We start from the raw sequence: 26,711 nt of genomic DNA on the forward strand, positions 1-26,711 counted from the left end.
TCACACATCAACAATAAGCTGGTCACTACACAAAACTGGCCTGTATGGACGGATGGCAAGAAAGAAGCCATTACTGAAAAAGCCTCATCTTAAAGCGGGTATGGAGTTTGCAAGAAAGCATGTAGATAATATTGCAGAGATGTAGAAAAAGTTTTAGTGGTCAGACGAGACAAAAATTGAACTTTTTGGTCTAAATTCCAAGCGTTACGTCTGGCGCAAGCCCAACACTGCACATCACCCAGTCAACACCATTGCAGCTATCAAGCATGGTGGTGGCAGCATCATGTTATAGGGATGCTTCTCTTCAGCAGGGACTGAAGCTTGTCAGGATAGAGGGGAGAGTGCATGGTGCAAAGTATAGGCAAGTCCTTGTGAAAAACCTGTTCGAGTCAAACAAGATTCTGAAACTGGGAAGGAAATTCACATTTTAGCAAATGTGAAGACACTCCCTATATTCTATAAAATAGAATACAATATAAAAATTAAATGAAGCCACTCTTTAAAAAGAAGCCAAAACAAACAAAAAATACACTGGTGCAAAACACAACAGATCCAACATTTTTCATTCCAGTTTCAAAAGTTCTAGTTCAGTGGGATCTCAGTCTTTCAGAGTGTTTCTCACATGAGCAGAACAAGCTCTCCCTCCTCACCCACGGCACAACCCCCCTCCCAAATGCACCAACGTCTCTCAAAAATGTCCAGGTCGTGCACCATTTTAAAATAGGCAAAAAACTGGAAGAGTGTCGGACGGGGATGCCTGGAGATCGCTTAGCACCTTCTCCAGGAAATGCTCTGATCTATTATTCAGTGCAGGGGTTAAAACCCTGCTGGCTTTCCAACTAAAAAGGTTAAAATCAACCCATAAAAAAGCAGAGCTAAAAACCTCACATTTAAAAATGAGGTTAAAAAATGGGCTCTTCAAAAACCCACTGTGTGTTCTGTGATTCTTCTGACCTTGTGATCTTTAAAAGTCTCCAAGCATTTAACAGATTCTTATAAAAAAAACCCTCCAACCCTGCCTCACTAAAACAATCAAGAGATATTAAAAACAAATGTCTGTCAAAACCCAGCTTCCCTGCCTTCTGCAATAAACAAAATTCCAGATCTCTCCAGCTCAGCTGTGGAGTGTACAACAGCCTCTGGGCAGCCTGCAGCCTAAACGCTGCCATCCTGCTAGGAATGTCAGTGAGCCCCTGCCCTCCCTCTTCATGGGGGAGAACAAAACAGCTGGGTGCAGCCAGTGATGCCCGCTCCAAAAAAACTGCACCAGGTATCATTTAACAAAACCAGGAAAGAATCCAGGCACACCAGCTTTGCCAAAGCATGGATACGACCCCAGAAGGATAACAGAGAGGAGCCACTGCCAGCTCTGTAGCCTCCTGTTCACCCTGTCCAGCATCCCCTCCCAATTCTGCTGCATGAACTGCTCATTCCCAAAATAAATACTTCAATGTTTAAAAGGGTGTGAGTGTCTGTGTTTCGTGTGGGTGATAGTAGGAGTTTGGTTGGGAGAGTTGGAGAGCAAGCGGATTATTGTGAGACTGGAAAAACAAACTATTGGAAAAGGTATTTGGTCTACGGTTTTGGATTGTGAATTGGTTTTGAGGACGAGGGAGCATGCTTAGCCTGCCTTGTTATTAGTTAGATAAAGAACTGTTTAGATAGGGCCCGAGAACAGGTTTGATTTTGTTTTGTTTATTTTTCTTTTTATTATTGTAAACAATAAACACGCTACAGGTTTCCTGGCATCCTGTGTTTAAAGCATTTATTTGGAGAAGAAAACCGTGTGACTGGAGGGCAATCCATCATATATATATATATATATATATATATATATATATATATAATCACCCCCCCCCCAGGCGTGGTATATATCATGGGAACCGCACAGCCGTGGTGGTTTATACCTTCTATATGGATGGATGGAACCCCAATGGAAATTTGTAATTTCTAGACATTTCTCAAATAAAGAATTTTAGGAAAACTCTTTTGTAGCAATAGTTTTGCTTTTGTAGATGAGGAAAAAAGTTACAAGAGATAAATGTATTCAATCATTGTTTTGCAAAACGCCAAAAATGCTAATTCTAAAGTATACATACCTTTTGATGCTATAATAGTATTTACTACAAGGTGGTAGACATTTCAATATGATAATCCAGAACCTAATTTTAGACAAGTCTAGAAAATGCTGGCTTGTAGGTGAACAATCTTAGAGTATAAAAGGGTTAGGCATAGGATGATTACCATCATTATCAGTAAGTAAATATGGGAAAAAAAGTATAGCGCTATCTGAAGACCTTAGGCAGAAAATTATTGTCAAAAAGCTGGAGAAGGATAGAAGAATATTTCCAAGCATTTGAGTATCCCAGTTTCAGCTATTCTATTATCAAGTACAAGACTCCCTTAGTCTGCAAGAAAGACGGTTATTTCACCAAGAACAAGTAGAAGAATTGTAAGGAAGGTTAATAACAATTGGAGGGGGTGGGGTAGGGGGCCGCCGCGAGACACAACACATATCTGTCTAAAATACAAAATAAAACTACAAGTTGCAAGCAACTTTAAGGCTTCCAGTCGTTCATAGCAGAACAGGATATGGTTTCAGACTCATACAAACATTTTGTTAATTGGAATGCATCACTTTATAGTGTGTGTTTTTTGTAGGATAACTGTTAGTATTTTATAAATGTTAATTTAGTATTAATTGCGATATCTGATTAGTTGTGAGAGTGCGTTGCGCGTTGTGGAACTTTCAGCCGCATATTTTAAATACCGTCGCTGTCAATTTTCTGTACAGCCCAATATCACATTAATGTTATGAAAAATTGGCAAATTATATATAAAAATGTTAATTCTACACTCCTTAAAAAAAATAATAATAATAAGTAGGCACACTTTATTTTATTAAAAACATTATATGATTTACTGTTAGATGTGATAATGGTATTAAGAAGTATATGTTGCACGGTAAGGCAGTATCATTTTTATTAGGAATTAACAGTTCTCATGGTCATCAGCGGCCTTTTGTGGTGAGATTTTCAAAAGCAGTCTTTGCATTACCTAAAATAATTAGTTCAGTTAAACATACAGTCCCAAAGTTGCGCCAACACTTTCATGCCTAAATGGGTTACACACGCGGCTTGGTTGCAACACATTCAGGATCTGTGATTGTTTTAACCCAGTTCAGTCGTAGACATAACTGAATTCCGACTTTTAAACAAACTGTACTCGTGTGACTTGTAAAGCCGAAGTATTGTACATTTTATTGTTTCGATTGGCTTCTGGTTTAAAAAGCATGGTGCAGTTTTTTTTTTCTTCGTATGGATGCTGTACAGCTGCGACAGGGCTTTAAAAAATGTTTTCTTAGTTTACAGTATGTGTCGTTGTATACTGTACTGTGTGTATGTGTAAAATAATATCAGCTTTTCCACTGTAATTACTGTGTTTGAAGTTACATGACTTAGTGAAACTATTTTTACTAGACGCCAGCGAAAAATGGCTGCTTCAAGAATTTTTTTTTTCCCAGACTCTCCTGTTTTCCAGGGTAACAGCTGCCCCAGTGGTGGGAATGTGTCATTTCAGGGTGAAAAATGGGCAAAACTGGCATGTCACCCATATTGATTGGTTCATGGTGGCGATGTTTGTTCATTTAGGAACTTTTCCTGAATAACATTTTTAGAGGACACTACAAAGATAACATTGTTTTTGTATGGTGTTGCAACGTGGATGGGAAGCAAAATAAAGGTTTCAACAAAAACAAATCTCACACACAAGCATATTGGTCAGACTGAGCAATCGCCTTCACAGTTCCTATATTTTAGCAGTTTCTTTTAAACATTTTTTCTCTCTTGCCATTTTTGCAGGCTTTTATGCAGGTGACCATCTACCAATTGGCAATAAGTTAAACAATTAATAAATAGGGAGATGGCCATCTTCTGCACAAGGTTTTTTAATGTGGATGGGGCTTCCCATCCAGGCAGCAACACCATACAAAAACAAAACGGCTACGCCGTCACATTTATTAAATAAATACAACTAACCAATAACTTAAAAACATAGCAAAGTTTACAAATGAGAGGAGGCCATTCGGCCCATCTTGCTCGTTTGGTTGTTAGTAGCTTATTGATCCCAGAATCTCATCAAGCAACTTCTTGAAGGATCCCAGGGTGTCGGCTTCAACAACATTACTGGGGAGTTGATTCTAGACCCTCACGATTCTCTGTGTAAAAAAGTTCCTCCTATTTTCTGTTCTGAATGCTCCTTTGTCTAATCTCCATTTGTGACCCCTGGTCCTTGTTTCTTTTTTCAGGTCGAAAAAGTCCCTTGGGTTGACATTGTCAATACCTTTTAGAATTTTGAATGCTTGAATTAGGTCACCACATAGTCTTTTTTGTTCAAGACTGAACAGATTCAATTATTTTAGCCTGTCTGCCTTTTAGGCCCGGAATAATTCTGGTCGCTCTTCTTTGCATTCTTTCTAGAGCAGCAATATCTTTTTTATAGTGAGGTGACCAGAACTGAACACAATATTCAAGATGAGGTCTTACTAATGCATTGTACAGTTTTAACATAACTTCCCTTGATTTAAATTCAGCACTTTTCACAATGTATCCAAGCATCTTGTTGGCCTTTATTATAGCTTCCCCACATTGTCTAGATGAAGACATTTCTGAGCAGAGGACCTAATACTGATCCCTGTGGTACTCCACTGGTTACCACACTCCATTCTGAGGTTTCTCCTCTAGTCAGTACTTTCTGTTTTCTACATGTTAACTACTCCCTAATCCATGTACATGTGTTTCCTTGAATCCCTACTGCCTTCAGGTTGAGAATTAATCTTTTATGCGGGACTTTGTCAAAAGCTTTCTGAAAATCTAAATAAACCATGTCATATGCTTTGCAATTATCCATTATCGATGTTGCATCCTCAAAAAAATCAAGCAGGTTAGTTATACACGATCTCCCTTTCCTAAAACCATGTTGACTGTCTCCCAGGACACTGCTACCATATAGGTAATTTTCCATTTTGGATCTTTTTATAGTTTCCATAAGTTTGCATGTAATAAAAGTCAGGCTTACTGGTCTGTAGTTACCTGGTTCAGTTTTGTTTCCCTTTTTGTGGATCGGTATTACGTTTGCAATTTTCCAGTCTGTCGGTACCACCCGTGTCAAGAGACTGCTGCATGATCTTGGTTAGCGGTTTGTAAATTACTTCTTTCATTTCTTTGAGTGCTACTGGGAGGATCTCATCCGGCCCAGGGGATTATTTTAAGAGCTCCTAGTCCCTTTAACACTTCTGCCTCAGTTATGCTAAAGTTATTTAAAACTGGATAGGAACTGGATGACATGTGGGGCATGTTGTCAGTATCTTCCTTTGTAAAAACTTGTGAAAAGTAATGATTTAATATATGTGCTATTTTTTTTTCTTCCTCTATGATTTTGCCATTTGTATCTCTTAGACATTTAACCTCCTCTTTGAATATTTTCTTGCTGTTGTAATATTGGAAAAACATTTCGGAATTGGTTTTAGCCTCCTTAGCAATGTTCATTTCTATTTCTCTCTTGGCCTTTCTAACTTCCTTTTTGACTTGCGTTTGCAGTTCTGTGTACTCTTTCTGTGTACTTTATTTTTGGTCCCTTTTAAACGCTTTGTAAAGTGCCTTTTTTCGCTGAATATTTTTTTTAATTGATCCATTAAACCATTTTGGCAATTTAGTTTTACATTTAGATTTCACCATTTCAATTTCATCCTTCGCGCTACCCACCGGGTTTTCCCATTTTATATGGGGGAAGTTGAAATCCCCCATTAGTATGGCTTGTCCTTTGCTACATGCATTTCTAATGTCATTGTATAACAGATTATTTTGCTCACCGTCTGAATCTGGCGGTCTATAGCATGCTCCTATTATTATGCCCTTTGAATTTTTGTCCGTTATTCTGACCCATATTGATTCGGCTTTATTTTCTTTGTCAGCACAGGATGGATTCATGGAATTATTTTGTTAGCTACACTCACTTTAACTGTACAACTGTGCATTAGGTTTCTCAAATGAAAATGCAAAGCAGATTTATATTTTAAAATGGTAAAAGTGAGTAGATTTACTCAATCTCAGGGACTGCAGCTGTGCTTCATGTGATGCATTCTATACCAGGAAGGGTTGGGGTTTCAGACAATGCACACATAACCATGATGATACATTTTAAAAACCAGGTAAAATGAATAAAACAACATGCATAAAAACAATTTTATTCATAAACACTACAGAAGGTACAAATCTATGATTCTTGAACAAGCTAAATAATGAAAAGTGATCAGTGAAATGGTAATTAGTGTCATGACAGATCACTGTTTGATACTCCACTTCTGTAGTGAGTCTACTTTTTAAAGCCTCCTCTATGTACAATTGAGGTTCTAAACTAACATCACCATCAGTCAGCACTAACCTCTCTGTCCCTCCCAAAACCATCCTTCACATTGTAAAAGGGGAGGCTTGACTTTCAAAATGCACTTTCCATACTGAGAATATGGTTTTGGCCTCAACACTCATTTCTACTGTCTCGTATTGCACTACATGTATTGAACACTTAGTTATTATGGCAACTGCCTCATGCAGAAACAGCTTATTTGTATATACAGAGGGTTCATAATTTGTGCAACATTGCTGTTTTGTATTTTTTAATTCTACTTAAATGCGGATGTCACTGAATAACCTTTCAGGGTTCAAGCAGTGCATCACAGCGTGGAATATCATCCTCCACAGCGTGTCTCAGTGTTGTATATCATTCTTCACAGCGTGTCTCAGTGTGGTATATCATCCTCCACAGCGTGTCAGTGTTGTATATCATCCTCCACAGCGTGTGTCAGTGTTGTATATCATCCTCCACAGCGTGTCTCAGTGTTGTATATCATTCTTCACAGCGTGTCTCAGTGTGGTATATCATCCTCCACAGCGTGTCAGTGTTGTATATCATCCTCCACAGCGTGTCTCAGTGTTGTATATCATCCTCCACAGCGTGTCTCAGTGTTGTATATCATCCTCCACAGCGTGTCTCAGTGTTGTATATCATCCTCCACAGCGTGTCTCAGTGTTGTATATCATCCTCCACAGCGTGTCTCAGTGTTGTATATCATCCTCCACAGCGTGTCTCAGTGTTGTATATCATCCTCCACAGCGTGTCAGTGTTGTATATCATCCTCCACAGCATGTCTCAGTGTTGTATATCATCCTCCACAGCGTGTCTCAGTGTTGTATATCATCCTCCACAGCGTGTCAGTGTTGTATATCATCCTCCACAGCGTGTCTCAGTGTTGTATATCATCCTCCACAGCGTGTCTCAGTGTTGTATATCATCCTCCACAGCGTGTCTCAGTGTTGTATATCATCCTCCACAGCGTGTCTCAGTGTTGTATATCATCCTCCACAGCGTGTCAGTGTTGTATATCATCCTCCACAGCGTGTGTCAGTGTTGTATATCATCCTCCACAGCGTGTCTCGGTGTTGTATATCATTCTCCACAGCGTGTCTCAGTGTGGTATATCATTCTCCACAGCGTGTCTCGGTGTTGTATATCATTCTCCACAGCGTGTCTCAGTGTGGTATATCATCCTCCACAGCGTGTCTCACCCAGTGTTGTATATCATCCTCCAGAGTGTCACACAGTGTTGAATATCATTCTCCACAGCATGTCTCACCCAGTGTTGTATATCATCCTCCTGGTGCTTTGACAATATGTGAATTATGAATTGCCCTGCATATTTTAAGATAGCAGCCCACAACACTCGGCAGGCTCCCCCAAAAGCTGCTACAGCCAGGTGGTGTTAATAGATCCTGACGCCTACCAGGTGCAGACTACTTCATCTGTGCGCTTCAGGAATCCTTACAAAGACATCACTGATATCCTGGCTTATAGAGACAGGGAAGTACAGAACTGAAGCACTTAGTGGAATATCCTGCATTACAGTTTTTTACAATTGCTTTGACACATTTTTTGAAACCGTTCCAAAGTGCAAAACCCCTAACACAAAAAGCCAAACAGAGTTGTAAAATTCTGACCTTAAGACACATTTTATCATGTTTACATACAAAATGCAAAACTCTTTATCACCTGCTCAAGGTCTTTAAGTACTGTTGTCTTTCCTAACAACCTATTTCAAATGCTAATCTGGCAAAATACTTAATTATTTGAGCAACTGGCAAAAATTAGTGCTCATTGTTGCAAATGACCTCATCCATGTGAGAAAGGAAGGAAGGTTAATTGATAATCATACAGCACTACATGAAAACTCTTCAGGAAACAGCAGCAGTTTGTGACAAAATGGAGCAATTGGATAAAGTTGCTAGACGTGGTTAACAACAATGTGTGACAGTCTCAAATGAAATTAGAGCAACAGTGATTGAGCATGTCATAAACAGAGGCTTGACAACAAGCTGGTCATGTTGTCCAACCAAATTTGAAGAGGTCTACTATCGGTTTAATTATCAGAACATTTTGGACTGAGAATCGGTATGTGTACACTACTGAAATTGTATGTACAGTATTACAGAAACAATGTTTATATTACTGCAGTGTTGGACTGAAATTTCTTCATTTCAGAACTGAAAGGAAAGATGCCAGTGGCGGACGTCGCTATATTCTTACTGCAGAGCAGGAGATGGCCATAGTGGACATGGTGCTGCAAAAAATGACATTCACATAAAGGACATCCAGCAAAACATCATTGCAGATGTAGAAATGTTTCAAGGGGTTGATGGCATAAGTACAACCACTATTGGATGCATACTGAAATAGATTTATTTGGTGCCTTTTCAAAGAAATGAGGAGTGAAAGCATTGCAACATAAATACGTTCAGGTAAGTGTACAGTAATTTTGCTAGTACTACAGTGACAATATGAACAATGAAATGCTTTGTGGCTGAGAACTGTGTATTTGTGTATATTCTTTTGATAGGTGGCCTGTGTTCTGCAGTAAAGAGGGCAGTCAGCATTGAATTGTGAAATGACAGTAAACCACATGAATTAATCTTGTTTTTCAGAGAAGGATGGGAGTTGGATGCGGGAGTCAACCACCATGAGTTCCTCTATGTTGATGAAGTGGGCTTCAATCTGGCCAAACGTTGGCGCCATGGTGGGAATGTTATTGACCAGCATGCCACAGTGGATGTGCCTGTGCAGGAATATAACAATGTGTGCAGCCATATCACAAAATGGGAGTTGTGGCACAAAATCATGTGCTAGGCCATACAATTCAGCTGAATTTTTTGGATGTTCTGCATAATCGCCTCGTACATCCAAATGCTGGAGTTACATTTGTCGTAGTCTGGTACAATGTCAATTTCCATCATGCATTGGTAGTACAAGCGTGGTTTGCAGCGCATTCAGACTTCAGCATGATGTTCCTGCCACCATATTCCCCATTTCTCAACCCTATAGAGGAATTTGTTTCAGCCTGAAGGTGGAAGGTGTATGACCGCCACCTTTATGAGCAAGCCACCCTTGTCCAGGTCACAGAGGAGTCGTGTGGTGCCATCACACAGCCAGGGGTGGATAAAGCACTCCAAGAGATCTTATCCATGGTGATACTGCATTAATCGGAAAGCGGGTCTTTGTTTCCACATATCTGCATGAAACGAACTGAAGCAAAGCAGTACAGAAGAATTGCCACAAGAACACACTTACAAACTATATAACGTTTCAATTGCAACGCATTAGCTGAACTGAGTTACGTCTGATCAATGGAACTATTCCCATTGGGAAAACTGCCAACAACAAAGATAATGTTGCAAGCCTTGGAGAACAACAAGCTGATCTTCATTTGAAAAGGGAACTGTTGGTTATTGCGAGCCTACGCAATACAATGTGTAGAGTACTGTCTACATTGGAACTGCAGATCTGGAGAGCTGCAGTATTCATCAACACATATTGACGTCTGTATATGGAAATCGATAAGTATTCAACATGTCTAATATTAAATACTTTATGACTCGAGAAAGTAACTGAAGCAAATGCTATCAAGTTAAGTGGAAACTGTTCTAGGAATAAAATATAACTTCCGGTTTTAGAGTGTGTAAGAAATGTATTGTTTGTTTGAAATGTGCAACTCAAAACAAGTTGCCTCGTAAATGCAGAGAATTTCATCATTGCCCCATTTGAGTTAATTTGAATATATAATCAACTGAGGTTGATAACATATTATTAGTTTGATACATCACGTCTAAACTAAATTAACATGGTAAAACTAATTTGCTAAATTAGGTACTGGAATGTTGCATTCCGTTCTGAATGGGAAGTTGAATTAATTCTTGTGCATATTTACATGATCGATTACAACGAGAAACGGGTATTGAAAATACTAATGCAAAGTAGACACTTTGTGTGATAAGACATATTCAGTATTAGTATATTAACCACATATGTTAATGATGTTATGGTCGTTGTAATCGTTTGACTATGGAATCAATGAACTGCATATTACTATTCACGCATATCTCTAACCAATACACTTTCCTTTCTGTAATATTAGATTAGTTGTGCACCCCTTTTTCCCTTAAATAAATGATTGTTTTATATTTCTGACACGTTGTGTGGATGTCAATTGTTGTCAAGGGAATCAGAGTTCTACATGATATCACAGAACTCTTATGATATGTCTCAATTATTGACATTTGGCCATTCTTAAACAGTGCACCTAGAGACTAATTTATATATAAATAAATTGTATACCAAAGTCACTACAATACCAAATGCATATTGTGTCTTTATTTTGTATATTTACAATACTGCAAGATATCATTTTGTTCACTGTGATTTAGATCACCTTTTTATTCGATTTAAACAAAAAGATGCATGTTTTATGTCTGTTTATATTGGTATTATTTTGTGTTCAATAATATTATTTGTTGAGCATTATTTTAATCATAAATCATAATGTTATTATGCTCAAATGATTTTAAAATTTTGAACTATTTGATGATTTGGTGCTATGAATTGCTTTTGCATTATGTATTAATCACATTTTACTCGAAGGCTTTAATTTTGCACTGTTTACGGGACTTTGATACTGGAGTGAGTAGTTTGGAGTTTTGAGTTAAGAGTTTTTCACTTTGAAACTTTTTCAAAAAATGTGTCAAAGTAATTGTAAAAAACTTTAATAGACAGGAGAGTACAGAATTGAAGCACACAGTGGAATATCCTGCATTAACAGATAGGGGAGTACAGAATTGAAGTATACAGTGGAATATCCTGCATTAATAGTGACAGGGGAGTTCAGAATTGAAGCACAGGCACCGTCTTTCCAACCAATTGGACAGTCTTAATTCATGTTAAGTAGCCTTACTGTTCCTGATGGTATGTTGCTTCTTGGACAAGAATCAGCTCAGTTCTCTTACTTTACTAGTGGATGGGTGTATACAGGGCACCCCTTTATTGAAATCCGTCCTTTGTGGAACACTGTTTCTCTGCTAAGTTCGTTCACTCAGGCAGTGGCTAGCAAGTTCATTGTTTGGTTCATCTGTCTACCGTGTGCAATAGAGTAAAGTTGGCAGTTTATTGCACAAATTTGTTGGTAGATATATGAACCAAAACCGTGAACTTGCTACAGAGAACAACTTTGAGGCTTGCTAATTAATGGCACGATGGTCATTCTCCCCCAGCAACGGGGATGTCTCTGGAGGCTCGTTGGGTTCCTCCTGGGTCTCCTGGGAGCGCTTTGTGGTATTATTGAGGGTCCCACCCTGGAAAAGAATGGGAATCTTTAGACATAGACAACAGATTGAACTCTACCACTGCCATGAATTTTGAGAACTTGTTATATGGTATGAAGTACCAGGTATTCTTTACTTCATACTGTTTTGCATTTCACTCATCACATCCTGGTGGCTGTTTAAAAATCAGAAGTTAAAGTGCCTCTGTGGTTCAAAAAACATAAACCCAACACTTTGTCAAGTCTGGTCTTAAAATATCCCAGTGATTGAGCATCATCAACCGCATGCCTCAGTAACCCAATCCATGCCCTCCCCACTCTGTGCATCTGGTACACCAGAGTGTAACGTGAACCTGTTCCCCTCTAGTAATAATACCACATGTCCAATGTAGTACTTGTTAGTGATGTAATATTACTGGTAGGCATCACAATCATGTAGTCAAAGATACATGTGTTCTGCAACAAGCCCATTACATTCCAGTGCAGTACATTCAAACTGAAGGTGTTGCTGTTTTAAATGTAATGCTCCTGTAATGTCATAGACACAGCATAACAACATAGCAGTGTTGCAGCACTGCATATTGTACTGTAGCAATATTGCAGTATTCAGGTGTTGCAGTATCGCAGTACTGCAGTGTAGCAGTACTGCGGTGTTGCAGTATTGTGGTGAAGCAGTATTGCAGTGTAGCAATATTGTGGTGTTGCAGTATTGCGGTGATGCAGTATTGCGGTGTAGCAGTATTGCGGTGTAGAAGTATTGCAGTGTAGAAGTATTGCAGTGTAGAAGTATTGCAGTGTAGAAGTATTGCAGTATTGCGTTATAACAATCACATCAGCTTCACAATCAACTGTGTTGAAATGATAGAGTTCAAACAGACTAGAAATGTCAACGATTAAAGTGATTGTAGCCAGCTGAAATTCCACACTGTCCCCACTAGCACATCTAGTAGTGTAGTTAATAGGATTGTACACAGGTTAGATTAATTACATTGTGTTAGTCCTGCTGCCTCAATATAGCCCCACATTCTCATATTCTCAATAACCAATGCTACTGCTAAGAGAAGTTTGCTCACATCTGAATGCAAACGCAGTTGTGTAAATGCAGGAGTGACTCAGGGACATGCTTTCCTTACCTGTCGCTTGTCTTCAAAGTTGAGAATGAGTGAGCAGACGATGCAGCCGATAGTGTTGGCCAGCATGAAGAGCATCACCTGCTGCCATCGCTCCAGAGGGATCTTCACAGCACTGCGAGAAAGGGCACATCACAATTCACAAGCCTCTCCTCTCAGACTTTACTCTTCATATACTTAGATTGAGGATTTGAAACTGAAGAGTAGTTTCATTTTACCCAGAGGTTCTAGAACACTGAAAATACCAAGTCTGTATCTTAAAACATCCTTATTAGAATTACCAGTTTCTAGCCATGATAATTAAGAATCCCAGTCAATGGTAATTAACCCCCTGCGGTCCTATGTCGGACCAGGTCCGACATTACAATTTTCCCTTTCCAGTCCGATGTCGGACCATGTCCAACTTCATCAAAAAGACGTGAGATCACGAGAGGATTTACCAGTATGCATGTGTGGCAGGCTGGCGAGTGGATAGAGGCCCAGAGACAGACTGCAGTTCAAAAAAATAACTATATTTTATTATAAATAAACACAAAATGAAAGGGCACAAGGGCCAAAACAAAGCAATTTAAACACAAAAAAGATAAAAAGCAAAACTGGGCTGGGCAATGCCTTCACTGGATTCAAACTTTCTAAACAACCAAAAAAAAAAACAACCTGCTTCCTCAGCTCCCTCTCCCCAAATGAGAAGCAGAGGCCTCCTTTTATATCAGGTAGCTGGGCGCTGATTGATAGTTAATCAACCTAATCAACTAATCAACCCCAGCCACCTGAACATAATAAACCCAGGCAGGTAGGGGAAGTTAACCCCATCCCTGCCAATTTAAAGGGCAGAGCTTTGCTCTGCCACACACCTCCCCCCATGTACAACGTACACCGGCCGCAATCGGCCAACTCCCCCCTTCCCCCCACCCTCCTCCCCCCAAGAGTCCAATTATGTCCCTTGGGTGGGCTGTTATGGTGGGTGGTGGTGGGCGGGGTTGATGTCGGAGCCCCCAAGCCTTCTTTGGTTGAGGGGGCCCCGAATCTCCAAGGTAGCACGGCGACGGCGGCCCGGCTCCCTCTGGTGGCGGAGGCGGCGACGGCGGCCCGGCTCCCTCTGGTGGCGGAGGCGGCGACGGCGGCCCCCGGCTCCCTCTGGTGGCGGAGGCGGCGATGGCGGCGGCGGCGGCGGCGGCCCGGCTCTCCTCTGGTGGCGGAGGCGGCGGCGGCGGCCCGGCTCCCTCTGGTGGCGGAGGCGGCGGCGGCGGCCCGGCTCCCTCTGGTGGCGGAGGCGGCGACGGCCCCGGCTCCCTCTGGTGGCGGAGGCGGCGGCTGCGGCCCGGCTCCCTCTGGTGGCGGAGGCGGCGGCCCGGCTCCCTCTGGTGGCGGAGGCGGCGGCCCGGCTCCCTCTGGTGGCGGAGGCGGAGGCGCAGCCCTGCTCCCTCTGGTGGTGGAGGCGGCGGCCCGGCTCCCTCTGGTGGCGGAGGCGGCGACTGCGGATCCGGCTCCCTCTGGTGGCGGAGGCGGCCCCTCCCTCTCGGGCTCTGAGGGCGGCGGCGGCGGTCCCTCCCTCTCTGGCTCGGGGAGCGACGGCGGCTCCTCACCCCTCTCTGGCTCTGGGAGCGACGGCGGCCCTCCTCCCTCTCTGGCTCTGAGGAGGCGACGGCGGCTCCTCTCCCTCTCTGGCTCTGGGAGGACGGCGGCCCGGCTCCCTCTCTGGTGGCGGAGGCGGCGGCTCCTCCTCCCTCTCTGGCTCTGGGGAGCGACGGCAGCTCCTCCTCCCTCTCTGGCTCTGGGAGCGACGGCTCAGCTCCTCCTCCCTCTCTGGCTCTGGGAGCGACGGCAGCTCCTCACCCCTCTCTGGCTCTGGGAGCGACGGCGGCTCCTCACCCCTCTCTGGCTCTGGGGACGACGGCAGCTCCTCCCCCTCTCTGGCTCTGGGGACGACGGCAGCTCCTCACCCCTCTCTGGCTCTGGGAGCGACGGCGGCTCACCCCTCTCTGGCTCTGGGGAAGGCGGCTCACCCCTCTCTGGCTCTGGGTAAGGCGGCAGCACCTCTCTTTATTGGAGTGACCGGCTCTCCCATGTCTACCGCCAGGTAATTAACCACCATGAGGGCAACCTCTGGGAAGGACGCCGGGTGGTGTTGTTCCTCCCTCTGGGAAGGCGGCACCTCTCCCCATCTCGACGCCACAGGCGTGTTGATAACTATGGGGAGATCGTGGACGAGGTCTGCCTCAGGGTGCATCAACCAGTCCCAGATCTCCTGGGATGGTGGTGAAGGTGGTGGTGCTGGAGGTAGTGGGGTGGCCCCTGATGCCCGGGGTGAACACGGCACCTCTTCCTGGGCCTGGTTGTAGGGGCATCCTGCCCAGTTGTGGCCGTCCTCCTCACACCGGCCACACCAGTTTGCCGGTGGCACGTCTGGGCAGGACCGCCAACGATGGTCCTCCTTCCCACACCAGGAACACCAGGGGAAGAGGCTGGCCGGGTCCTCCAGCGGTGGCTGCAGCAGCTTACATTTCTTCAGCTGCTGCTGCTTTTCCTGCCTTTGTCGCTGTCTGCTCTTCTTTCCCATTTTTTTTTTTTTTTTTTTAAAAAAAAATTAAAAAAATATCCCAAAAATTCCACAAAACAAAACAAAAATACTGCTCTGAGCCTCTAGGTGGCGCTATCCCACTTTGACACCAAATGTGGCAGGCTGGCGAGTGGATAGAGGCCCAGAGACAAACTGCAGTTCAAAAAAATAACTATTTTATTATAAATAAACACAAAATGAAAGGGCACAAGGGCCAAAACAAAGCAATTTAAACACAAAAAAGATAAAAAGCAAAACTTACAAAAATAACAGTTTCCAGGCTGGGCAATGCCTTCACTGGATTCAAACTTTCTAAACAACCAAAAAAAAAACCAACCTGCTTCCTCAGCTCCCTCTCCCCAAATGAGAAGCAGAGGCCTCCTTTTATATCAGGTGGCTGGGCGCTGATATAGACAGTAAAAAGAAGGGAGGTCATGATTGTTGGGGACTCCATATTGAGAAACACAGCAAGTTCAGTTCGCAGTTTGGACCCCCTTACTACAACAGTGTGCTGCCTTCCGGGAGCCTCGGTCAAGCACATCACTGAAAACGTGGACAGGCTCCTAGAACGAACAGGAGACGACCCGGTAGTAGTCGTCCACATCGGTACAAACAACATTGGAAGAGACAGACCAAAATCCCTGCAAAACAAATTCAGAGAGCTAGGAAGGAAATTAAAAGAGAAAACCAAAACTGTGGTATTTTCTGGTATACTACCCGCACCTTGCAAAGGACCATATGGACAGCTGGAAATAATTAATCAAAACGAATGGTTGAAGACGTGGTGCACACGGGAAGGCTTCACCTATCTTGATCATTGGACCACTTTCTACAACGAGGACTATCTGTATAGACGGGATGGACTGCATTTAAATAACAAGGGAACTAGTCTACTTGGAGAAAAGATCCTCGAGCAGGTTCAGAAGCATTTAAACTAGAAAGGAAGGGGGGAGAAATCAACAAAAAAAACAGAAGGGAGACCGCATCAAAACAAGAACAACAACTCAGGTAAGACAACCATTAAATGTATTTATCTAAATGCTAGAAGTATCAGAAACAAAATTCTAGAACTTGAAGCTACTGCACTAACAGGTAACTATGATGTGATAGGTGTTACAGAAACGTGGTTATCTGAGAGTGATGGGGACGAATATAATATTTGTGGGTATACACTGTATAGGAAAGACAGGCAGGACAGAAGAGGAGGAGGGGTAGCGCTATACATAAGAAACAGTCTTGAAGCCCAGGTGTTAAACCTGGACAAAGAAAATAAAACCGAATCAATATGGGTCAGAATAACAGACAAAAATTCAAAAGGCATAATAATAGGAGCATGCTATAGACCGCCAGATTCAGACGGTGAGCACAATAATCTGTTATACAATGACATTAGAAATGTGTGTAGCAAAGGAGAAGCCATACTAATGGGGGATTTCAACTTCCCCCAAATAAAATGGGAAAACCCGGTGGGTAGCGCGAAGGATGAAATAGAAATGGTGGAAATGACAAATGACTGCTTCCTAACACAATTTGTGAAGGCACCCACTAGAGGGGAGGCATGCCTTGATTTAGTCTTTTCAAATAACGAAGATAGAATAACTAAAACAGAGGTCAGAGAACCACTGGCAAACTCAGACCACAACATGGTCTCATTTGAAGTGTTTTTTAAATCCCCAAAAGTAAAGACTAAAGCTAAGGTTTACAATTTTAGAAAAGCAAACTATGAAGGCATGAAACAGAGACTAACAGAAGTAGATTGGAGTAAAATAGAGAAAACACCCACAGAAGAAGGATGGTTGTTCTTCAAAAACGTAGTACTAGAGGCGCAAAACAATTATATCCCTAAAGTAGACAAATCTAAATGTAAAACTAAATTGCCAAAATGGTTTAATAGATCAATTAAAAAAAATATTCAGCGAAAAAAGGCACTTTACAGAGCATTAAAAAAGGACCAAAAAGAAAGTACACAGAAAGAGTACACAGAACTGCAAATGCAAGTCAAAAAGGAAGTTAGAAAGGCCAAGAGAGAAATAGAAATGAACATTGCTAAGGGAGCTAAAACCAATTCCAAAATGTTTTTCCAATATTACAACAGCAAGAGAACATTCAAAGAGGAGATTAAATGTTTAAGAGATACAAATGGCAAAATCGTAGAGGAAGAAAAAAAAATAGCAAATATGTTAAATGATTACTTTTCACAAGTTTTTACAAAGGAAGATACTGACAACATGCCCCACATGTCATCCAGTTCCTATCCAGTTTTAAATAACTTTAGCATAACTGAGGCAGAAGTGTTAAAGGGACTAGGAGCTCTTAAAATAAACAAATCCCCTGGGCCGGATGAGATCCTCCCAGTAGTACTCAAAGAAATGAAAGAAGTAATTTACAAACCGCTAACCAAGATCATGCAGCAGTCTCTTGACACAGGGGTGGTACCGACAGACTGGAAAATTGCAAACGTAATACCGATCCACAAAAAGGGAAACAAAACTGAACCAGGTAACTACAGACCAGTAAGCCTGACTTCTATTATATGCAAACTTATGGAAACTATAATAAGATCCAAAATGGAAAATTACCTATATGGTAACAGGGTACTGGGAGACAGTCAACATGGTTTTAGGAAAGGGAGATCGTGCCTAACTAACTTGCTTGATTTTTTTGAGGATGCAACATCGATAATGGATAATTGCAAAGCATATGACATGGTTTATTTAGATTTCCAGAAAGCTTTTGACAAAGTCCCGCACAAAAGATTAATTCTCAAACTGAACGCAGTTGGGATTCAAGGAAACACATGTACATGGATTAGGGAGTGGTTAACATGTAGAAAACAGAAAGTACTGATTAGAGGAAAAACCTCAGAATGGAGTGTGGTAACCAGCGGTGTACCACAGGGATCAGTATTAGGTCCTCTGCTATTCCTAATCTACATTAATGATTTAGATTCTGGTATAGTAAGCAAACTTGTTAAATTTGCAGACGACACAAAAGTAGGAGGAGTGGCAAACACTGTTGCAGCAGCAAAGGTCATTCAAAATGATCTAGACAAGATTCAGAACTGGGCAGACACATGGCAAATGACATTTAATAGAGAAAAGTGTAAGGTACTGCACGCAGGAAATAAAAATGTACATTATAAATATCATATGGGAGATATTGAAATTGGAGAAGGAATCTATGAAAAAGACCTAGGAGTTTTTGTTGACTCAGAAATGTCTTCATCTAGGCAATGTGGGGAAGCTATAAAAAAGGCTAACAAGATACTCGGATACATTGTGAAAAGTGTTGAATTTAAATCAAGAGAAGTAATGTTAAAACTGTACAATGCACTTGTAAGACCTCATCTTGAATATTGTGTGCAGTTCTGGTCACCTCGCTATAAAAAAGATATTGCTGCTCTAGAAAGAGTGCAAAGAAGAGCGACCAGAATTATTCCGGGCTTAAAAGGCATGTCATATGCAGACAGGCTAAAAGAATTGAATCTGTTCAGTCTTGAACAAAGAAGACTACGTGGCGACCTAATTCAAGCATTCAAAATTCTAAAAGGTATTGACAGTGTCGACCCAAGGGACTTTTTCAGCCTGAAAAAAGAAACAAGGACCAGGGGTCACAAATGGAGTTTAGAAAAAGGGGCATTCAGAACAGAAAATAGGAGACACTTTTTTACACAGAGAATTGTGAGGGTCTGGAATCAACTCCCCAGTAATGTTGTTGAAGCTGCCACCCTGGGATCCTTCAAGAAGCTGCTTGATGAGATTTTGGGATCAATAAGCTACTAACAACCAAACGAGCAAGATGGGCCGAATGGCCTCCTCTCGTTTGTAAACTTTCTTATGTTCTTATGTTCTTATGATTGATCGTTAATCAACCTAATCAACTAATCAACCCCAGCCACCTGAACATAATAAACCCAGGCAGGTAGGGGAAGTTAACCCCATCCCTGCCAATTTAAAGGGCAGAGCTTTGCTCTGCCACACAGTCTATAAAGAGGTATGTGAAAAATACAGCGAACAAGGGATGAGGCTTGGCTGGAGATACAGTACCGAGTGTATTTTTGCAATTCAAAGCCTTTTAAACTTGTTTTACTCTGAAAAAAAAAAAAATTAAACAATGCATGCAAAATAAACAGCGCATGTAAAAATAAACTGGACCTGACAAGCACTGAATAAATGGACTGCAAAGGGTTAAGAATCCCAGTCATGACTATTTTAAAAGGTAAGTAGCAAATCTGAAGGAGCCTGTCAGTAACATCCACCCCTGCCACGGCTGTGAACTGCAACTCCGAGCTACCAGCGTGATGATGGGCACGACACACATCAACAGCCTGTATGGAACAGTATAGACCAGGATTGTTACATTACAATTGATAAGTAAGAAAATTAGTCTAATTTCATTATTAATCTCACAGTCAACAACTGTGTGAGTTTCCCTGCAATAAAAAAACTAGTCTGTCACAATGCAGCTGACAGCAGGGAAGCACAATGAACTTAACCAGCCCGTCACCATGCAGCTGACACCAGGGAAGCACAATGAACTCAACCAGCCCGTCACTATGCAGCTGACAGCAGGGAAGCTCACACAGGTGTAAGGTGGAGAATCTCTACATTTAGTCTCACACTGATGATGTGAAAAGCAACTGTGTGGAACTACCCAATTATTAAATTTTGTATATGCTACTTCTGCCTAGTCCAGCTATTTTTCACTATCCACTATTGGGATGTGACGCTCTCCAGGAGACGGTACCTGGACTCTGTTCCCAGGATCTGCCCCACAATGAGGTTGCACAGGCCGATCCCGATCATCTGCACGGAGGTGGCTAGACCCATCGCTGTCCCCAGAGTGGCCTGGGGAACCACAAGAGGAATAGAGGGCCACATACTAGCCTGGAAGAAAATACAAAACAGATAAAGAAGCAACATACAACAATGCAAATATCACAGCGTACATTATAGACGAACATTAACATACCAGACCAGGTCATTCAGCACATCAGTACTTGTCTGGTTCAAAGTCGCTAATTATTCTTTATTCTAGGCTAAATACATATAGGCCTAGATATTCGAAGCGATGCGCAATCCCCTCGAAAAAATTAGTGCTTTTGCACAAAAAATTATATTTTCCAACACATCAAAACAAAGTTGCACGAAGTTGGAAAATACCAGTTTTTTGCTCAATTTGCAAATGTGTTTGTGCCTCAAAAAACCACCTGCGCTTTCAATACCAATGTAGCAGAAATGCACAAGAGCTACGCAGCTATCACAGGTGTACAGTACATACCAATATTCCTCAGACAAGTCTACACTCAAACGTAACCTGCACATGGAATGCAGAATTAAAACTCAACACACATCGGTAGCACTGGCACCCCAAAGTTGCATGCCCACCCCCATAAATATATAAATAAGCTATTAAATGGAGAAATGAAAGAATGGACCACAGGATACTGTAGGCTATTCAACATATAACTTAAATAAAAATACATTGTAGTGACTTGCTAACTGGATAAATGTCAACATGAAGGAAACGGACAAAACTGTCTGGGAGTGATGGGGATGAATATAATATTTGTGGGTATATACTGTATAGGAAAGACAGGCAGGACAGAAGAGGAGGAGGGGTAGCGCTATACATAAGAAACAATCTTGAAGCCCAGGTGTTAAACCTGGACAAAGAAAATAAAAAAGAATCAATATGGGTCAGAATAACGGACACAAATTCAAAGGGCATAATAATAGGAGCATGCTATAGACCGCCAGATTCAGACACCAAGCAAAATAATCTGTTATACAATGATATCAGAAATGCGTGTAGCAAAGGAGAAGCCATACTAATGGGGGATTTCAACTTCCCCCATATAAAATGGGAAAACCTGGTGGGGAGCATGAAGGATGAAATAGAAATGGTGGAAATGACAAATGACTGCTTCCTAACACAATTTGTCAAGGCACAGACTAGAGGGGAGGCATGCCTTGATTTAGTCTTTCGAAATAACGAAGATAGAAAAATTAAAACAGAGGTCAGAGAACCACTGGCAAACTCAGATCACAACATTGTCTCATTTGAAGTGTTTTTTAAAACCCCAAAAGTAATGACTAAAGCTAAGGTTTACAATTTTAGAAAAGCAAACTATGAAGGTATGAAACAGAGACTAACAGAAGTAGACTGGAGTAAAATAGAGAAAACACCCACAGAAGAAGGATGGTTGTTCTTCAAAAATGTAGTACTAGAGGCGCAAAACAATTACATCCCTAAAGTAGACAAATCTAAATGTAAAACTAAATTGCCAAAATGGTTTAATAGATCAATTAAAAAAATATTCAGCGAAAAAAGGCACTTTACAGAGCATTAAAAAGGGACCAAAAAGAAAGTACACAGAAAGAGTACATGGAACTGCAAACGCAAGTCAAAAAAGAAGTTAGAAAGGCCAAGAGAGAAATAGAAACGAACATTGCTAAGGGGGCTAAAACCAATTCCAAAATCTTTTTCCAATATTACAACAGCAAGAAAACATTCAAAGAGGAGGTTAAATGTCTAAGAGATACAAATGACAAAATCATAGATCATAGAAAAAAATAGCAAATATATGAAATGATTACTTTTCACAAGTTTTTACAAAGGAGGATACAGACAACATGCCCCACGTCATCCAGTTCCTATCCAGTTTTAAATAACTTTAGCATAACCGAGGCAGAAGTGTTAAAGGGACTAGGAGCTCTTAAAATAAACAAATCCCCTGGGCTGGATGAGATCCTCCCAGTAGTACTCAAAGAAATGAAAGAAGTTATTTACAAACCGCTAACCAAGATCATGCAGCAGTCTCTTGACACAGGGGTGGTACCGACAGACTGGAAAATTGCAAACGTAATACCGATCCACAAAAAGGGAAACAAAACTGAACCAGGTAACTACAGACCAGTAAGTCTGACTTCTATTATATGCAAACTTATGGAAACTATAAAAAGATCCAAAATGGAAAATTACCTATATAGTAACAGTGTCCTGGGAGACAGTCAACATGGTTTTAGGAAAGGGAGATCATGTCTAACTAACTTGCTTGATTTTTTTTGAGGATGCAACATCGATAATGGATAATTGCAAAGCATATGACATGGTTTATTTAGATTTCCAGAAAGCTTTTGACAAAGTCCCGCACAAAAGATTAACTCTTAAACTGAACGCAGTAGGGATTCAAGGAAACACATGTACATGGATTAGGGAGTGGTTAACATGTAGAAAACAGAAAGTACTGATTAGAGAAGAAACCTCAGAATGGAGTGTGGTAACCAGTGGAGTACCACAGGGATCAGTATTAGGTCCTCTGCTATTCCTAATCTACATTAATGATTTAGATTCTGGTATAAAAGGTATGACAGTGTCGACCCAAGGGACTTTTTCAGCCTGAAAAAAGAATCAATGACCAGGGGTCACAAATGGAAATTAAGAACATAAGAAAGTTTACAAACGAGAGGAGGCCATTCGGCCCATCTTGCTCGTTTGGTTGTTAGTAGCTTATTGATCCCAAAATCTCATCAAGCAGCTTCTTGAAGGATCCCAGGGTGGCAGCTTCAACAACATTACTGGGGAGTTGATTCCAGACCCTCACAATTCTCTGTGTAAAAAAGTGCCTTCTATTTTCTGTTCTGAATGCCCCTTTTTCTAAACTCCATTTGTGACCCCTGGTCCTTGTTTCTTTTTTCAGGCTGAAAAAGTCCCTTGGGTCGACACTGTCAATACTTTTTAGAATTTTGAATGCTTGAATTAGGTCGCCACGTAGTCTTCTTTGTTCAAGACTGAACAGATTCAATTATTTTAGCCTGTCTGCATATGACATGCCTTTTAAGCCCGGAATAATTCTGGTCGCTCTTCTTTGCACTCTTTCTAGAGCAGCAATATCTTTTTTATAGCGAGGTGACCAGAACTGAACACAATATTCAAGATGAGGTCTTACTAGTGCATTGTACAGTTTTAACATTACTTCCCTTGATTTAAATTCAACACTTTTCACAATGTATCCGAGCATCTTGTTGGCCTTTTTTATAGCTTCCCCACATTGTCTAGATGAAGACATTTCTGAGTCAACAAAAACTCCTAGGTCTTTTTCATAGATTCCTTCTCCAATTTCAATATCTCCCATATGATATTTATAATGTAGACAAAGGGGCATTCAGAACACAGGAGGCACTTTTTTACAGAGAATTGTGAGGGTCTGGAATGAACTCCCCAGTAATGTTGTTGAAGCTGACACCCTGGGATCCTTCAAGAAGCTGCTTGATGAGATTCTGGGATCAAGAAGCTACTAACAACCAAACGAGCAAGATGGGTCGAATGGCCTCCTCTCGTTTGTAAACTTTATGTTCTTATGTTCTTAAAATGTATATGTAGCACTAATCTCCACTTTTTATTTTACAAACAGCCTGTCAACCCGTGTTCTGAGTTGCTCTGTCCCGTGTTCCTTACACTATACATACACATATTTATAGAAGCGTGGATTGTAAAACAAACCCACAATCCTGAAAACCCTACTCTATTCGGAAGCCCCGAAGACGGGAATCTCAGCATGGAGCCGGCCAAGAATGCTGCCTGTGGATGCAGTCTGCACATGTGTATCTGTGACGGAAACATGAGTTCCGGTGATGAATCTTCCTCCCGACCTGTGAGGGCGCTAAAGAACGAGAGGAGAAGTATCTGGAAGGGCTGGCCTGACAGTTCGTTTCCGGGTCAGGGAAGTGGGTCAGCCTGGAAAGAAGTGCGACTCTGTTGTAAGACCGTATTGATTTGAAAGGTGAACGAGAGGCAGCTGCAAGTAATAAGGCAGCTGCAACCGTTTACCTAGATATCATGCAGGATTACATATAGGGGCCAGGCTAACGCTGATCTTTTCCTTTGTTTGGGTAACGTGAGGAGAGAGGGACTGACAGAGGAGCTCTCAGAGTGTATTGCGTGTTGTGTGTTGTCTTTATAATTGTCTGTCTTTTTCGCACCACTAGACAGTTAACGCACACCTCCGGAGCTGTCGCCACGTAAAGCACTATCCGGAGCACCACTGCACAGAGCACCTGCACGTTTGAATATCACCCAAGACTGGTGACCGTGCCTTTGTTTATGTGTGAGACTGTACTGCGTTTGCCATCCCCGCGATTTACACATTGTTGTGTACGGCCGGGGATTTATTATTTGACGGTCGCCAGACCTGGAAACAGCACAAATAAACACTTATTCACTGAATCACTGTTGTCTGTTCATCACTCCTGCATCACATCACCGCTACACCTGTTCCCCTTACCAACCACTTTGCCACACGTGGTGTCAGCTCCGGGATTATGGATCGCAACGCACTGGCGGAGCTGCTGCAGGAGCTGGACAGCAGACGGGATGCAGAGGAGAGAAGGAGGGAGGAGCGCTACACAGCGCTCATTGAACGGGTAGGGCTGGCCATGGCGGCAGTAACAACCCCTACCGTAACATCACCGATGTCGCCCCCGAAGGCTAGGGCGATGAAAATGACAGCGGAGGATGACCCGGAGGCATTCTTGGTGGCGTTTGAGCGACTGGCCACCGCGGCAGGATGGCCACAGGAGTTCTGGGCGAGCCAGGTGGGACCCTGCCTGATTGGGGAGGCTCAGGCAGCTTACCAAGCCCTGAGCGACCAGTACGCCACCGATTATGACCTTGTCAAGCAGGCTATTCTCCGCCGCCTCAACATTACAGCGGAGACTCATCGGACACGGTTCCGGGAATTCCGGAGAGCCCCGGAGACACGCCCCAGGGTGGTCGCAGAGCGGTTGTCCATGGTCCATTGGCTGACACCCAACAAAAAGACAGCGCAGCAGATGGGGGAAGCCATTGTGGTAAAACAATTCTGCCATGTGGTCGGCGCCGAAACTCGGGCGTGGATCCGGCGCCACAACCCCGACGCCCTGGAGGAGGCTGTCGAACTGGCCGAAAACTTTGAGGACTCCCTGACGTCGGCCCGGGTCGGGATATTGTCAGACCCTGCCCTTCACAGTCACCAACCTCTCCCTCCCTCTCCTCCAACACCACCACCACCCTCGTTCCCGGCACCCAGACAGCCGACCCCGTTGGGCCCCCTTGCCTTCCCCCCATGGAGACCGAGGTTTGCCCCCAGCTGGGGTAGAGGTGTTGCCCCTGCCCCGTTGCCCTACCAGCAGAGGGACAGATATGTAACCTATGCGCACTCTGTCCCCCCTCTCTGTTTCAGATGCAACCAGCCGGGACACCGTGCCAGGTCCTGCCCCGCTGCCATGGAGTGTGACGTGGCAGCGTGCAATTGGGCATCTGAAACGGGTAAGCACGGGGAAAAAGGTCGGGAGGGGCCCTGTCTGATTGACGTTGTTTTGGGAAATGTGAAAACCCACGCGTTAGTGGACACAGGGTGTGAGCAAACCTTGATTAGGACAGCTCTCTTGGGCGGTGTGTCATGGCGGCCACAAGGTCAGGTGGCCATCTCCTGTATCCATGGAGACACGGCGACATACCCCACATTAAAAGTATACTTATCGGTAGGACTGATAAAACGTCACCTCGTAGTCGGGGTGGTGGAAAGGTTGCCACACCCAGTGATTCTGGGCTGAGACTGGCCAAACTTTAAACAATTAATGCAAATAATGGCAGTCTCAGCCACACACGTAAACGTGGCAGAAAAAAAGAGAACGAATTGGTGATGTGTTCCCTTTTCATCCTGAAATGTTTTCCCCTCTTTTCCATCCTAGAAAAACAAATAAGGAGAGACGGATCGCGAAATGGGAGAGAGCGTCTTTGAGACACGGCTGGGGTCTGGTGTAATGGTAACAAACGCCAGTCAAAGGGAGTGGGAACGCAGTGTGACCGAGAGAGCGAGGTTACTGGACCGACTAGGGCAGAGGCTAGTCCAGCCCCTCTCGATGTACCGGACCTGTGGTACTCAAGCGCGGGCACAGTGTGGGGCCAACATAACGACCCGTCACTAGTGCACGCTTGGGGGCAGGTCCGATCCATTGACGGTAAGGATGTTGATGGCGCTGGGGCGCTAGTATATCCACATTTCAGTATCAAGGGGCGATTACTGTATAGGGTAAACCTAGCCGCGGGCACAGGACAGCCTGTAACACAATTATTGGTTCCCCCGTCTTGTCGGACCGAGGTCATGAGGCTGGCGCATGATATCCCTTTTGCAGGGCACCTCGGAGCCGAGAAGACGAGGGAACGGATATTGGCTCGATTCTATTGGCTCGGTCTTCATACTGATGTGTCGAGATATGTAGCCACATGTCCAGACTGCCAGCGAGAAGCGCCGGGTCGAGTGCGCCTCGCCCCTTTGGTT

At 42.8% G+C, this 26,711-nt stretch overlaps 1 protein-coding gene across 3 annotated transcripts in view; it reads right to left on the reverse strand.

Moving 5' to 3' along the window:
- Positions 1–10,968: 10,968 nt before the first annotated feature.
- Positions 10,969–26,711, reverse strand: part of mfsd1l (major facilitator superfamily domain containing 1-like) — a 45,882-nt gene continuing 30,139 nt past the window's right edge. For 2 of the 3 annotated variants that reach the window (XM_041230165.1, XM_041230166.1), the window contains exons 11-13: positions 20,135–20,274; positions 12,832–12,943; positions 10,969–11,729 (exon numbers count right to left, since the gene is read on the reverse strand). In XM_041230165.1, coding sequence (XP_041086099.1) covers positions 11,616–11,729; positions 12,832–12,943; positions 20,135–20,274 — 366 coding nt within the window. In that variant the 3' untranslated portion in view covers positions 10,969–11,615. The remainder of the gene's footprint in view (positions 11,730–12,831; positions 12,944–20,134; positions 20,275–26,711) is intronic. The other variant, XM_041230168.1, reaches the window with a different exon arrangement.

This window comes from Polyodon spathula, chromosome 26, assembly GCF_017654505.1.
Source record: "Polyodon spathula isolate WHYD16114869_AA chromosome 26, ASM1765450v1, whole genome shotgun sequence".
Taxonomy (NCBI): Eukaryota; Metazoa; Chordata; class Actinopteri; order Acipenseriformes; family Polyodontidae; genus Polyodon; species Polyodon spathula.